Here is a 14,988-nt window from a genome sequence, read left to right on the forward strand (position 1 = left end):
ACGCACAAGGTCCAGTACCGGAAAATTATGGGGAAAGGAGCACAACAATAAACAGTATATGTTACAGTGAGATGCTTACTGCTAGGCTGAAGCCTGCAATTCAAAGCAAACACCAAGGATTTCTGCCAAAAGGTATTGTGTTGTTGGACGACAATGCCTGAATGCATACTGCTGCCGACATAGCTGAAACGCTCCAGAAACTCTAATCTGAAGTACTGGATCATCCTCCTTATAGTCCCAATCTTGCCCCTTCTGATTATCACTTGTTTGGTCCACTCAAACAGGCATTAAGGGCCCGTTGATTTGTCTCATATGAAGCAGTGAAAGAAGCAGTGCATTCCTGGCTTGCAGCTCAACCGAGTACCTCCTTTTATGAGGGCATCAGGAAGCTTGTACAACGATGGACCAAGTGCATTGAAACGGAAGGAGACTATGTCAAAAAATGATGTTCTTGTAAGTTTCCTATTTGATTACAATAAAATTTTATAACTACTTTGCGGATAATAATTGACTAACCCTTGTATATACACTCCTGGAAATGGAAAAAAGAACACATTGACACCGGTGTGACAGACCCACCATACTTGCTCCGGACACTGCGAGAGGGCTGTACAAGCAATGATCACACGCACGGCACAGCGGACACACCAGGAACCGCGGTGTTGGCCGTCGAATGGCGCTAGCTGCGCAGCATTTGTGCACCGCCGCCGTCAGTGTCAGCCAGTTTGCCGTGGCATATGGAGCTCCATCGCAGTCTTTAACACTGGTAGCATGCCGCGACAGCGTGGACGTGAACCGTATGTGCAGTTGACGGACTTTGAGCGAGGGCGTATAGTGGGCATGCGGGAGGCCGGGTGGACGTACCGCCGAATTGCTCAACACGTGGGGTGTGAGGTCTCCACAGTACATTGATGTTGTCGCCAGTGGTCGGCGGAAGGTGCACGTGCCCGTCGACCTGGGACCGGACTGCAGCGACGCACGGATGCACGCCAAGACCGTAGGATCCTACGCAGTGCCGTAGGGGACCGCACCGCCACTTCCCAGCAAATTAGGGACACTGTTGCTCCTGGGGTATCGGCGAGGACCATTCGCAACCGTCTCCATGAAGCTGGGCTACGGTCCCGCACACCGTTAGGCCGTCTTCCGCTCACGCCCCAACATCGTGCAGCCCGCCTCCAGTGGTGTCGCGACAGGCGTGAATGGAGGGACGAATGGAGACGTGTCGTCTTCAGCGATGAGAGTCGCTTCTGCCTTGGTGCCAATGATGGTCGTATGCGTGTTTGGCGCCGTGCAGGTGAGCGCCACAATCAGGACTGCATACGACCGAGGCACACAGGGCCAACACCCGGCATCATGGTGTGGGGAGCGATCTCCTACACTGGCCGTACACCACTGGTGATCGTCGAGGGGACACTGAATAGTGCACGGTACATCCAAACCGTCATCGAACCCATCGTTCTACCATTCCTAGACCGGCAAGGGAACTTGCTGTTCCAACAGGACAATGCACGTCCGCATGTATCCCGTGCCACCCAACATGCTCTAGAAGGTGTAAGTCAACTACCCTGGCCAGCAAGATCTCCGGATCTGTCCCCCATTGAGCATGTTTGGGACTGGATGAAGCGTCGTCTCACGCGGTCTGCACGTCCAGCACGAACGCTGGTCCAACTGAGGCACCAGGTGGAAATGGCATGGCAAGCCGTTCCACAGGACTACTTCCAGCATCTCTACGATCGTCTCCATGGGAGAATAGCAGCCTGCATTGCTGCGAAAGGTGGATATACACTGTACTAGTGCCGACATTGTGCATGCTCTGTTGCCTGTGTCTGTGTGCCTGTGGTTCTGTCAGTGTGATCATGTGATGTATCTGACCCCAGGAATGTGTCAATAAAGTTTCCCCTTCCTGGGACAATGAATTCACGGTGTTCTTATTTCAATTTCCAGGAGTGTAGGTCTGAAACTCAAATCATTTACATGTATTACCTTTACACATATATGGTATCAAATTTTACTTTCTCAACATTTCAGTTTCTTTTATAGTGAACTGCAGTGTTTGACAGACGACTCAGTACCCTCCTTAATAGATTAGTTTAGTTATTTACATTTTCCATGGATCATAACTGCAATGTCCTCTCTCTCTCTCTCTCTCTCTCTCACTCTCATATTATCCATTTAGAAGTTCTTCTAAGGATGGGGGTTGTCAAGCAGATATAATTTCAGTTTCTTTTTAGATTAATTTTACTAGTTATAAGATTATTCACATCACTGATCAGTACCTCACTCCTTTCTGTTCAACACTAAGACTGAGTGATAGATAGTATAAGATGTTTCTCCTCCCAGTATTACACACACACACACACACACACACACACACACACACACTGTGATTGATGGTTGGCAATGAAATTAATAAGAGAGTAAATGTACAGTAAGACTATTGTTAGTGTGCCCAACTGTTTAAGTAGCTACCCATAGAGGACATAGAGTGTACACCACATATTATACGTATTACACACCTCTGTGCCATAAACACAGTCTTTCTGAGTGATGAGTTGCCACAGATATTATGCCATAGACATTAGTGAATCTAAGTTAAAAAGGTAAGTCAACTACACTGTCTGATAAAAAAAAAACAAGCACCCAGGAGATTTGGTGAGATGTCAATGTATTGTCATACTATTACACATCATTGGCAAGCATGTTAATGATTAGAGTTACAATTCTCTGTGGCAGGTAGAATAGCAACCAAAGTGCATTAGCATTGTTAATCTTCATTGTTATTACCAGGCGTGATAGGCTGTGTAAGCCTTGTGACATGATTATGTCAGACAGTGTTATCAGCACCTGACAGAGTTTGAAAGTGGCCTCATTGTTGGTGTCCACCAGGCTGGCTGATCAAATCATACATTATTTTGGTCTGCGGGGCATTTGGCTGTTACCACTGACAGATGTTGCACTGCATGGGAATGTGAGGACAGGCATACTTGTCATGAAAGTTCTGGTTGACCACACCTGACCACAAGGGAGTATCATTCGCCAAGCACATCATAGTAACCTCATCATATTATTATCTGACATTGTCCAGATGTAGAGAAGTGATCTCAAATATATATTTTTATAGATAAACCTTTCTTTTTTAATTATTTAAAAGTTTTAATTCTCTAAATCACAATTAGAAAACAATAATTAGATAATTAGTTTGGTTGAAAAAATCAATCATCTTCAGATCCAGTTAAAATTTTTTAAGTAATTAAAAGAATTATACATAAAAAAGTAACCCCTTTATGTCTACAACTTCCATCCAAGAAGCAGTAATGGAGAACCTGCAATATGCTGTTATCCCGCACCACTGGTCAAAGACTAGCAGCGGTGAGACTAGGAAATTACTGTCCCTTGCTTAGGCTCCCATTAACACCACAACACAAATGGCGTTTGGTATGGTGTCATGACCAGGAAACACGGACTGCTAACGAATGGCACAGAATTATATTCATTGTTGAATTACAGTTCTGTACCACCCTGGATGACTGTTATCGGTGAGTAAGGTGGCAACTTGTGGGGAGGTACCATTCTTCAATATTTTGGAGGGACACATAAGTGTTACTCCTGGTGTCAAAGTGTGGAAAGCTTTCCTTCTGATCCTGTCTGGTAAGTCTCCCCTGCTCTGGGTGACTTTTCCATTATCTCCCCATTTCTTAAACCCTGCCAATTCCCTTCCCTTCCCCTTCAACCTTTCTGCCAGAAGAAGGATCCACTCACTCCAAAAGGTGGCACATTCCCTTAACTTTTATGTGTGTTTCCTCCTGGCACTGCTTAATGACAAGATTTTTTATCCATTCAATTATATTTTCAAAAATTGATTATTTTCATTGATATATTAGCTCCTGTGGGCACCATTCCTTCTTATGTAACCCCCTTGTCAGTCTTTTCTGTTCTTTACCTTGTTAAGACTGTTGTTTGTTTTCAATCTTATGTGCTAGGTAGCTCATTTGTTTATGGTACCACCTTTATTAACCAACATCTTTTCTACTACTGATTTCTACACTATTAGACAGATCCGCTGTTATTTATGAATTTGCGTATCACTCTTTGTGTATGGTTCACTATACAATACAAGGCCTTCTCCTGATTGTCTTTCACTGATTTCTTTGCAAATTTGACAGCACTGTTATTTTCTTTCCCACTCACCACTTGCCTTGCTTCTACATAATTCTTTCAGGTTTTTTGTGCAATTGTTGTTTGCCTAACTGCAGTGATTGACTGTTCCTGCCATCTCCTGCATTATTTTATTTCCCAAACACAGTAGATTCCGTTTTCTCCAATGATTTCCTCTGCTTTCCTTCCCATTCTATCCAGTAAGTCTTCCATGACCCAGGGTTCTTTGTGACATTTCTGTAACCCTCCCCATTTCTTAAATCTCACCAGTTCTTTTACTTTTCCTTCAGCCCTTCTGCCTGAATAGGAGCCACTGGCTCTGAAAGCTTGCACATTTCATTAACTTTTATGAGTATTTTCTTCTACTGCCACTTGGTGAGTAGATTTTTTAAATCTGTGTTCTTTTATTAAGATGGAACAGAAATCAGTTACTAGGAAAATCTCTGCTGTAATAGCTGAGAATACAGTAAACAGCACCATCAAATGTTTTGAAAATCCACAAAAAATACCAGTTAACACATTTTATAATTTAAATTTTGGTAATCTGTTGCACAAATTGAAAAGTGGCATGTTGTGTGGTGCGATCCTTTTGAAATTCAAACTGAAACTCAGTATCTTTATTGAAATAGGTGTGCTGTTCTTATGTAGATAAACTTTCCCAGTACTTTTTAGATGCAAGTAAGCATTGATACTCATTGGTAATTATTAATATCTGCTGTACAGACTTTCTTGTAAATGGGTGTGACAGTAACATATTTCAACCTTCCTGGAAAAATACCCAGTGATAATGATGTATCTTGTATGTGTCAAAACACATAGCACATATGTGAAGAACAGAATTTTAGTAATTTATTCAAGATATCTTTAACTCTGTGGTAGGTTTTGACTTTGAGAGAGTTGTTATATTTTTGACTGCTTGAAAATGTGGTTCATGGTGTGGGTTCCTGTTATCATGTCCTAGTTCATGAACCACGGGCAATGTATGAGTGGCCAAGTAAGTGGTCCTGACAGTCGGGATACCAGTTACTATGGAATAAGGCTGGTCATCTCGGACATATTCTGAGTCGTGGTCACCTTTGTGCTCAGACGGCAAAGACTACCAAATCCAACGGTTAGTCCCTCACCCATTAGGGGTAAAACTCAATGGGACCCGGGGCAACTAAGGCTAGCAACCTACTTCCCTAGTACTTTAAATATGATGCTGGCAACAATCAGAGCAAAATGCCTCGGACCTTTGGAGGTGACGAGTCCTACCTCTAATTGACAAATCAAGGACTCCTAAGATACGACTCGGCAAACAAATGGTAACGAGATGGGGAGCTATTAATATCAATGGGGGCAACTCTGGGAAGAAGGTAGAGCTGGCAGAGGCTGCAAGTAAGATGGGGTTGGGTGTTTTAGCTGTTAGTGACATTCGGGTAAGGGGTGAGAAAGAAGAGGAAGTGGGAGAATACAAGGTGTACCTGTCAAGAGTCAAAGCAGGAATAGCACAATAGGGTGTAGGGCTTTACATCAGGAAAGAAATGGAACCCAGCGTAGTTGCAATAAGGTATGTAAACGAATGACTGATGTGGATAGATTTGACAGTGTCTAGCAAGAAAATTAGGATTGCGTCAGTATATTCGCATTGTGAAGGGACAGATCAAGATAAGATGGATAGTTCTTATGATGCACTCAGTGATGTAGTTGTTAGAGTAAAGGACAAGGACAGTGTTCTGCTCATGGGTGATTTTAATGCCAGGATTGGAAATCAAGCTGAAGGGTATGACAAGGTTATGGGTAAATTTGGAGAGGATATGGAGGTCAACAGGAACGGGAAACAACTCTTGGATTTCTGTGCCAGTATGGGCGTAGTAATCCAAAACTCCTTTTTTAAACATAGGAACATTCACTGGTATACTTGAGAAGGCAGGTGAACCATATCTGTCATTGATTATATAATAACAGATCAGGAATTCAGGAAGGCTGTGAGGGACACACGTGTATTCAGGGGATTATTTGATGATACTGATCACTATTTAATCTGCAGTGAAATTGGTATTGTGAGGCTGAAAGTGCAGGAGGTCTGGTCCATATGTAGGAGGATAAGAGTGGACAAACTTCAGGATAAGGAAACCAGGCACAAGTACATAACAGTGATCTCAGAAAGGTACCAGTTAGTTGAATGTAGTCAATTACAGTCATTGGAAAAGGAATGGACAAGGTACAGGGACACAGTACTAGAAGTGGCTAAAGAATGTCTTGATACAGTAGTGTGTAAAGGAAGAATGAAGCAAATAGCTTGGTGGAATGACACAGTCAAAGCAGCCTGTAAAAGGAAAAAGAAGGCGTATCAAAAATGGCTACATACTAGAACTCAGGTAGACAGAGAAAGTTATGTTGAAGAAAGAAACAAAGCCAAACAGATAATTGTAGCATCCAAGAAGAAATCTTGGGAATACTTTGGAAACAGGTTGGAGACTTTGGGTCAAGCTGCTGGAAAACTATTCTGGAGTGTAATTAGCAGTCTTCGAAAGGGAGGTAAGAAGGAAATGACAAGTATTTTGGACACGTCAGGAAAACTGCTTGTGAATCCTGTTGATGCCTTGGGCAGATGGACGGAATATTTTCAAGAGTTGCTCAATGTAGGTGAAAATACGATCAGTAATTTTTCAGATTTCGATGTACAATGGGATAGGAATGATGATGGAAATAGGATCACATTTGAGGAAGTGGAGAAAATGTTCAATAGATTGCAGTGCAATAAAGCGGTTGGGGTGGATGAAATTAAGTCGGAACTCATCAAATACAGTAGAATGTCAGGTCTTAAATGGCTATACAGGATAATTGAAATGGCTTGGGAGTCGCGACAGGTTCCATCAGACTGGACGAAAGCAGTAATCACACCAATCTTTAAACATGCAAACAGAAAAGGTTGTAACAACTACAGAGGTATCTCTTTAATCGATGTTGTGGGTAAAATCTTCTCAGGTATTGTTGAAAGGCAAGTGCGAGTATTTGAGGACAAATTTGATGAAAATCATTGTGGGTTTAGGCCTCTTAGAGTTTTTCAGGACCAGATCTTTAGCTTACGGCAAATAATGGAGAAGTGTTACGACTGGAACAGGGAATTGTATCTATGCTTTATAGACATGGAAAAGGCATATGACCAGGTTCCTAGGAGGAAGTTATTGTCTGTTCTATGAGATTATGGAATAGGGGGCAAACTTTTGCAAGCAATTAAAGGTCTTTACACAGATAGTCAGGCAGCAGTTAGAGTTGACGGTAAATTGAGTTCATGGTTCACAGTAGTTTCAGGGGTAAGACAAGGCTGCAACCTGTCTCCACTGTTGTTCATATTATTTATGGATCATATGTTGAAAACAATAGACTGGCTGGGTGAGATTAAGATATGTGAACACAAAATAAGCACGGGACCTTTGCCTTTCGCGGGCAAGTGCTCTACCAACTGAGCTACCCAAGCATGACTCACGCCCCGTCCTCACAGCTTTACTTCTGCCAGTACCTCGTCTCCGAGTCTGAGTCTCGGTCTGGCATACAGTTTTAATCTGCCAGGAAGTTTCATATCAGCGCACATTCCGCTGCAGAGTGAAAATCTCATTCTGACAAAATAAGCAGTCTCGCATATGCGGATGACTTAGTTGTGATGGCGGATTCGATTGAAAGTTTGCAAAGTAATATTTCAGAGCTAGATCAGAAATGTAAGGACTATAGTATGAAGATTAGCATCTCCAAAACAAAAGTAATGTCAGTGGGAAAGAGTGCCAAATAGGAGGAACAAAGTTAGAACAGGTGGACGGTTTCAAGTACTTAGGATGCATATTCTCACAGGATGGCAACATAGTGAAAGAACTGGAAGCGAGGTGTAGCAAAGCTAATGCAGTGAGCGCTCAGCAATGATCTACTCTCTTCTGCAAGAAGGAAGTCAGTACCAAGACTAAGTTATCTGTGCACCGTTCTATCTTTCGACCAACTTTGTTGTATGGGAGCGAAAGCTGGGTGGATTCAGGTTACCTTATCAATAAGGTTGAGGTTACGGATATGAAAGTAGCTAGGATGATTGCAGGTACCAGAAGATGGGAACAATGGCAGGAGGGTGTGCACAATGAGGAAATCAAAGAAAAACTGGGAATGAACTCTATAGATGTAGCAGTCAGGCGAACAGGCTTAGATGGTGGGGTCATGTTACACGCATGGGAGAAGCAAGGTTACCCAAGAGACTCATGGGTTCAGCAGTAGAGGGTAGGAGGAGTTGGGGTAGACCAAGGAGAAGGTACCTGGATTCGGTTAAGAACGATTTTGAAGTAATAGGCTTAACATCAGAAGAGGCACCAATGTTAGCACTGAATAGGGGATCATGGAGGAATTTTATAAGGGGAGCTATGTTCCAGACTGAACGCTGAAAGGCATAATGAGTCTTAAATGATGATTTTTTTTTTTCCTATCAATTTTTTTCCAACCATTTCAGAGCTAGATCAGAAATGTAAGAAGTATGGTATGAAGATTAGCACCTCCAAAACAAAAGTAATGTCAGTGGGAAAGAGATATAAACGGATTGAGTGCCAAATAGGAGGAACAAAGTTAGAACAGGTGGACGGTTTCAAGTACTTAGGATGCATATTCTCACGGGATGGCAACATAGTGAAAGAACTGGAAGCGAGGTGTAGCAAAGCTAATGCAGTGAGTGCTCAGCTATGATCTACTCTCTTCTGCAAGAAGGAAGTAGTACCAAGACTAAGTTATCTGTGCACCGTTCAATCTATCAACCAACTTTGTTGTATGGGAGCGAAAGCTGGGTGGATTCAGGTTACCTTATCAATAAGGTTGAGGTTTCGGATATGAAAGTAGCTAGGATGATTGCAGGTACTAGTAGATGGGAACAATGGCAGGAGGGTGTCCACAATGAGGAAATCAAAGAAAAACTGGGAATGACCTCTATAGATGTAGCAGCCAGGGTGGGGTCATGTTACACGCATGGGAGAAGCAAGGTTACCCAAGAGACTCATGGGTTCAGCAGTAGAGGGTAGGAGGAGTCAGGGTAGATCAAGGAGAAGGTACCTGGATTCGGTTAATAATGATTTTGAAGTAATAGGCTTAACATCAGAAGAGGCACCAATGTTAGCACTGAATAGGGGATCACGGAGGAATTTTATAAGGGGGACTATGCTCCAGACTGATCGCTGAAAGGCATAATCAGTCTTAAATGATGATGATGATGATGAAAATGACCAAGGATCATGCAGCCAAAAGTTTGTGGGTTTTATACCAATTGATTCCACTGGAAGCATGAAACAATTTTATCAATTACATTTTCAGTTTCCTTGTCAGTGTATGGAAAATTCAGATTTGGCTGCATGTGGAAATAGCATTGTTTCTTGCAGGTATCCTTTTGCTTTATTTCTTGAATTGTCCGTGCTAATGTTCTGAACTACTTCCAGGAAGTTATTACTAAATATTTTGACTACCTGTCTTCCGACTCTTATTATTTGGCTGTTTGCTTCATAATTAATCCTCACATTCCTTAAATAATTTCACAGTTTCTCCTACAGATTTTATTTCATAATTTGGATTGTTTATTTCAAGCATTATACAGAGGTTTACTTTCATTTTCAATCACTTTCCTTAAGACAGCACAGGATTTCTTGTAATATGAAATCAGTCCTAACTCTATGCTTGTCCTAATAATTTAGTATAATTTCCTTTCCTGTCTACATGATATTTTGATTCATTTGCTAATCCGTGGTGTTTAGGAATTTTATTACTGCTGGACTTTATTGTGTTGATGAGAAAGCAGCTATTTTTATTCATAGAAATACAGCTAGAAATAAATTAAATTTACAATTGACATCTATCACGCATACATATCACTCCAGTTAACATTTCTCTGACTGCCTTAAAATTTTCTGCATTCTGTTTGGTAATAACTTTTTTTCCTGTGATGTCACCTCATTTTGATCAGGAAATTATTATGTACAGCTACTTGTGCAGGGAGTCACCACTGGCCTACAAGTATTGCATTTTAGCTAGGAAACATTCTATGTAATTTCCTTTTTTGTGACCATAGAACACCATTACAGAAACATAAGTATGTGCATAAGAACTTTAAATTATTCTGTGTTCTTTTCAATTTAAGTTTGTCTTCAACAGTTAGCATATTGTTGGTTTTCTCATAAATAATGATATTGTGGCTATTGGTATCAGGATTGTGTTTCATTTTTGTAGTAATATACACTATGTGATCAAAAGTATCCGGACACCTTGCTGAAACTGACTTACAAGATCGTGGCGCCCTCCGTTGGTAATGCTGGAATTCAATATGGTGTTGGCCCACCCTTAGCCTTGATGACAGCTTCCACTATCAAAGGCATATGTTCAATCAGATGCTGGAAGGTTTCTTGGGGAATGGCAGCCCATTCTTCACAGAGTGCTGCACTATGGAGAGGTGTCGATGTTGGTTAATGAGGCCTGGCACGAAGTCAGCATTCCAAAACATACCAAAGGTGTTTTATAGGATTCAGGTCAGGACTCTGTGCAGGCTAGTCCATTACAGGAATGTTGTTGTTGTGTAACCACTCTGCCATAGGCCATGCATTATGAACACATGCTCAATCGCGTTGAAAGGTGCAATCCCCATACCCGAATTGCTCTTCAACAGTGGGAAGCAAGAAGGTGCTTGAAACATCAATGTAGGCCTGTGCTGTAATAGTGCCATGGAAAACAACAAAGCGTGCAAGGCCCTCCACGAAAAACACGACCATACCATAACACCACCACCTCCAAATTTTACTGTTGGCACTACACACGCTGGCAGATAACGTTCACCGGGTATTTGCCATACCCACACCCTGCCATCAGATCTCCACATCGTGTACCGTGATTCATCACTCCACACAACATTTTTCCACTGTTCAACCATCCAATGTTTATGCTCCTCACACCAAGTGAGGCATTGTTTGGCATTTATCGGCATGATGTGTGGCTTATGAGCAATGCTTGACCATGAAATCAAAGTTTTCTCACCTCCCGCCTAACTGTCATAGTACTTGCAGTGGATCCTGATGCAGTTTGGAATTCCTGTGCGATGGTCCGGGTTCGTCTTCCTATTACGCATTACAATCTTCTTCAACTGTCAGCAGTCTTTGTCAGTCAACAGATGAGGTTGGCCTGTACACTTTTGTGCTGTACATGTCCCTTCACATTTCCACTTCACTATCACATCAGCAACAGTGGACCTAGGGATGTTTAGGAATGTGGAAATCTTGTGTACAGACGTATGGCACAAGTGACACCCAATCACCTGACCATGTTCCAAGTCCATGAGTTTTGCAGAGTGCCCCATTCTGCTCTCTCATTATATCTGATGACTACTGAGGTTGCTGATATGGAGTACCTGGCAGTAGGTGGCAGCACAATGCACCTAATATGAAAAACGTATGTTTTTGGTGGTGCCCGAATACTTTTGATCACATAGTGTACATGTTCCAAGTACATAAAAGCAAACACCCAATGGACAACAGCTAACTTTTTTTTATTTTTGTACAGTCTATAAGCTAAATACAAGATATATAATGTGTCATGTCACTCTGATAGTTGCCCTGCCTTAAAGATCAATTGTGTTGTGAAATTGAGCACCTAACTGAAAAATAATGTGCTTGCAATGGGCACTGGACAAAAAATGACTGATTGTAAATGAAAAATGTTTCTCTCAGTGTGCTAGAATTTTGAAGAGAAAAATGTGTTTGAAACAGTAGCCCATACTTGTCAATATGCACTGGAGACAATGGAATAATTCTGTAATGTTATTCAACAGGGATAGAATGTTACTGTCTTGTTAGGTATGATGTGACAAATGTGTAACTGCAGAGCATAGATGGGTGTGATGAAAATATTGTAGATATGTTGCTATAAATGAATTTGCAAGTAGAGAAATGGAGAAGGAAGAAACTGTCAGCTTACTTCTCTCAAAACAGTGACAAGGATCAGCTGAGTGGAAGTGATCCATCCAGTGGCTGGTTCACAAATAGCAAACATTACCATGTTACCACTCCATAGTACATGGCGTATTGTCAAATCAGTTAACTGTACATGATACCTATACTTGCCAATTAAATTTCAGTGTGGAAAATTCATTCTGCCAACAAGACTAACACCAGATATCTGTGGGTCAAACATGTCATGCTACATGATTAGCAGCCACAACCAATGAGACAAAGATCAGAGAAAATTTTCATGAAATTCTAAATCTACCAGTTGTAACATGCTTTCTTTTTTTAAATTTTTATTTTATTTTATTTTTTTGTACTTGAAGGGCACTATTTGTATTTTCCTCTAAATATAATAAAGAGAAGAGAAAGATGCACAATACCAAGAAATGAACACAAAACAACATAATAGCACAGGTAAGTCATTTGTGTATTTCATTACTACGAAAATATATCTTACTTTGTAGGAGACTCAGAACAACACACTACAACAGAATTATCTACAATCAAATCACATTCATTTAACAGAATTAACAGCTGAGCTATAGCAACACAATTTCAAACAACAAGCTACAGCAAGTAAAATACGTACTGTGCTAACACATGACAAAGATCGTAAGTAACAAAACATTTAGCCTGTTTACAGTGTGTCAATGAAAAGGCACCTTTGGGCAGAGAACTTAAAAGGAAAGTGGCAAATAGGTTTTCACATACAGCTTCCAGCTTGTGTTTTCATTATGTAACATTATTACCCCCCCCCCCCCCCCCCCCCAAATTGCAGTTTTCTTGCCATTTTCTATGACATGTGTCTGCAGTTGTTCCACACATTTTGCAAATGGAGATTAAAATACCACATTCAAAAATACTCTTTTAAAGCTCAGTATGAAAGAATATACACAAATTCCTCTTGTCCTATCACTTCCACACAGTTTTCCAATGTAAGTGAGGTCATAAGTTCATATATACATATCACTTCCGTTGGCCACTCACTAGAACTTCTTTTAATAAATATATCCTGTCAAAGCAGTACTTAACAGAGGCAATAAAAAATAATAGACAGTTTCTTGTTTGTTTGCCTTTCTCATAATTTTAACACACATCTATGAAACACTCAGTCGAGTGAGAGCACTGACTCCTTGCTGTCTCTTGATGCAACAGAAGACTGAAGACGTGGGCCTCCAAGGTAACTGATTGGATTCTCAAATGTGCGTCGCTCTTCATTCAAAAATATTGGTGATAGTTTTGCACCAGGTGTGAGTCGTGGTTTTAGAGCCTCAGATGTACTATCTGGTGCTATCATATCTGAAATTCATTTTTTTATAGTTTTAGTTTCCCAAACATTAAAAACTGAATAAGAGTTGAGTATGTTCTCTAACTTTCAAAAAGCATTATGGAATTACAACAAACATCACAGTTTTAATTATATCAATATACTTTGTTGTTTACTCTTTTGACTTAAATATTTGACTGTTTTGGTATATATATAATACAACAGCCGACAAGCCACTACAAAAATTAATTACTTTTGAATGACAGAAATGAAATAGGAAGATACTGTAACAAATTACATGTTACTTTTTCACTATCAAAAGTTTATTACATTTAAAGAACAACAGATTATGTGTTTCTTAACAGAATATTAAAGTTTTTGAAGATTAAAGTCAAAATATTATTTATAAAAAGTATCAAAGTCAACAGATTCTGTTATCAGATCTGAAATTGAGAAGTTAATGAAAGCAAAGATTGTGGCAAGGGTAACACCAACACAAAATTGGGATAACGAATTGAATCAAACAGTCTGTTACATTACTGTCATTATTCTGTTGTGGAGCAGTGTGTACAACATTTTGGGTAAAATTTTGTTCTAATCCAAAATTCTTTGTAAATCTATAAATGGTAACATTTTATTGCACAATTGGGCTCACCTAAAGACAGATTTCTACTATTTATACTTCAGTCTTGACAATTCAGCTATGCTTTTACTTTGAAATTTTTTTTTCTCAGTTCCACTCATTTCTTTCTTATTTTTGATAACTCATTCCCTTTGTTCCATGCCTTGGTTTTACTAGTCCCACCTTCAATTGTTTATTTCCTCGTCTTAACCTTCACATTTTCTGCCACTTTCATTCTTATCAATTCTGGTTCCATCTTGTAACTGATTCTGTTGGCATAGAACTGAAATAAGGACATCTGTACCAGTGTGACAGCCACTTTGGTTTGTGCTCAATCTCATCTATGCAACACAGAGTTCACTTTTGTTTGTGCCCAACTGCCCAATCACTTCCCATCTCTGTTATCTTTCTATACCATTTCTCATCTGGTTTCTTTTAATTTTCTTCTTTTTTTCTAAATGGATAGTAAACAAAGCTTTGCTTTCAAAAGTTCGAGGTTCATTATCCCCTATTTTATGTTGATGGGTCAGTTTTGACACAATGTCTGCTTTTGAAGAGTTTTACATGTCTGTTTTACCACAGCCTCTTATTTATGCCCTTAGTTCTTAACTTAAATTTTTTAAATAAATATATAAATTGCATAACAGTGTTACCTAACAGTGCTAACCTCTGTTTTCCACTCTCTCTTCAGGAATTGGTGGAAAAGGTGGTGGAGAACTCACTTGAGACACACTACTGACCCCATTTATGTTCCCGTCTGCTCTTTGACCCTGCCCCTGATAACACACAACATATTAAAACATAAATACAACACAAAATTATGAACATTATAAAAGAAATGAGACATGTAACTGTACAAGGAAAGATCCATGCTGAAATGTGAGAAGAACCCAGAAGTGAGGAGGTTTATCCCAACATGCAAAGAGACACTTCAACATACAAAATAATACCGATAAATT

The 14,988-nt window shown here is 40.3% G+C and overlaps 1 protein-coding gene across 1 annotated transcript in view; it reads right to left on the bottom strand.

Annotated features, from left to right (window-relative positions):
- Nucleotides 1-12,529: 12,529 nt before the first annotated feature.
- The window catches only part of LOC126251538 (axotactin), a 611,191-nt gene continuing 608,732 nt past the window's right edge, over nt 12,530-14,988 (bottom strand). Inside the window, exons 35-36 of the mRNA XM_049952046.1 lie at nt 14,697-14,805; nt 12,530-13,439 (exon numbers count right to left, since the gene is read on the bottom strand). Coding sequence (XP_049808003.1) covers nt 13,249-13,439; nt 14,697-14,805 — 300 coding nt within the window. The 3' untranslated portion in view covers nt 12,530-13,248. The remainder of the gene's footprint in view (nt 13,440-14,696; nt 14,806-14,988) is intronic.

Source organism: Schistocerca nitens, chromosome 4 (assembly GCF_023898315.1).
Source record: "Schistocerca nitens isolate TAMUIC-IGC-003100 chromosome 4, iqSchNite1.1, whole genome shotgun sequence".
NCBI lineage: Eukaryota > Metazoa > Arthropoda > Insecta > Orthoptera > Acrididae > Schistocerca > Schistocerca nitens.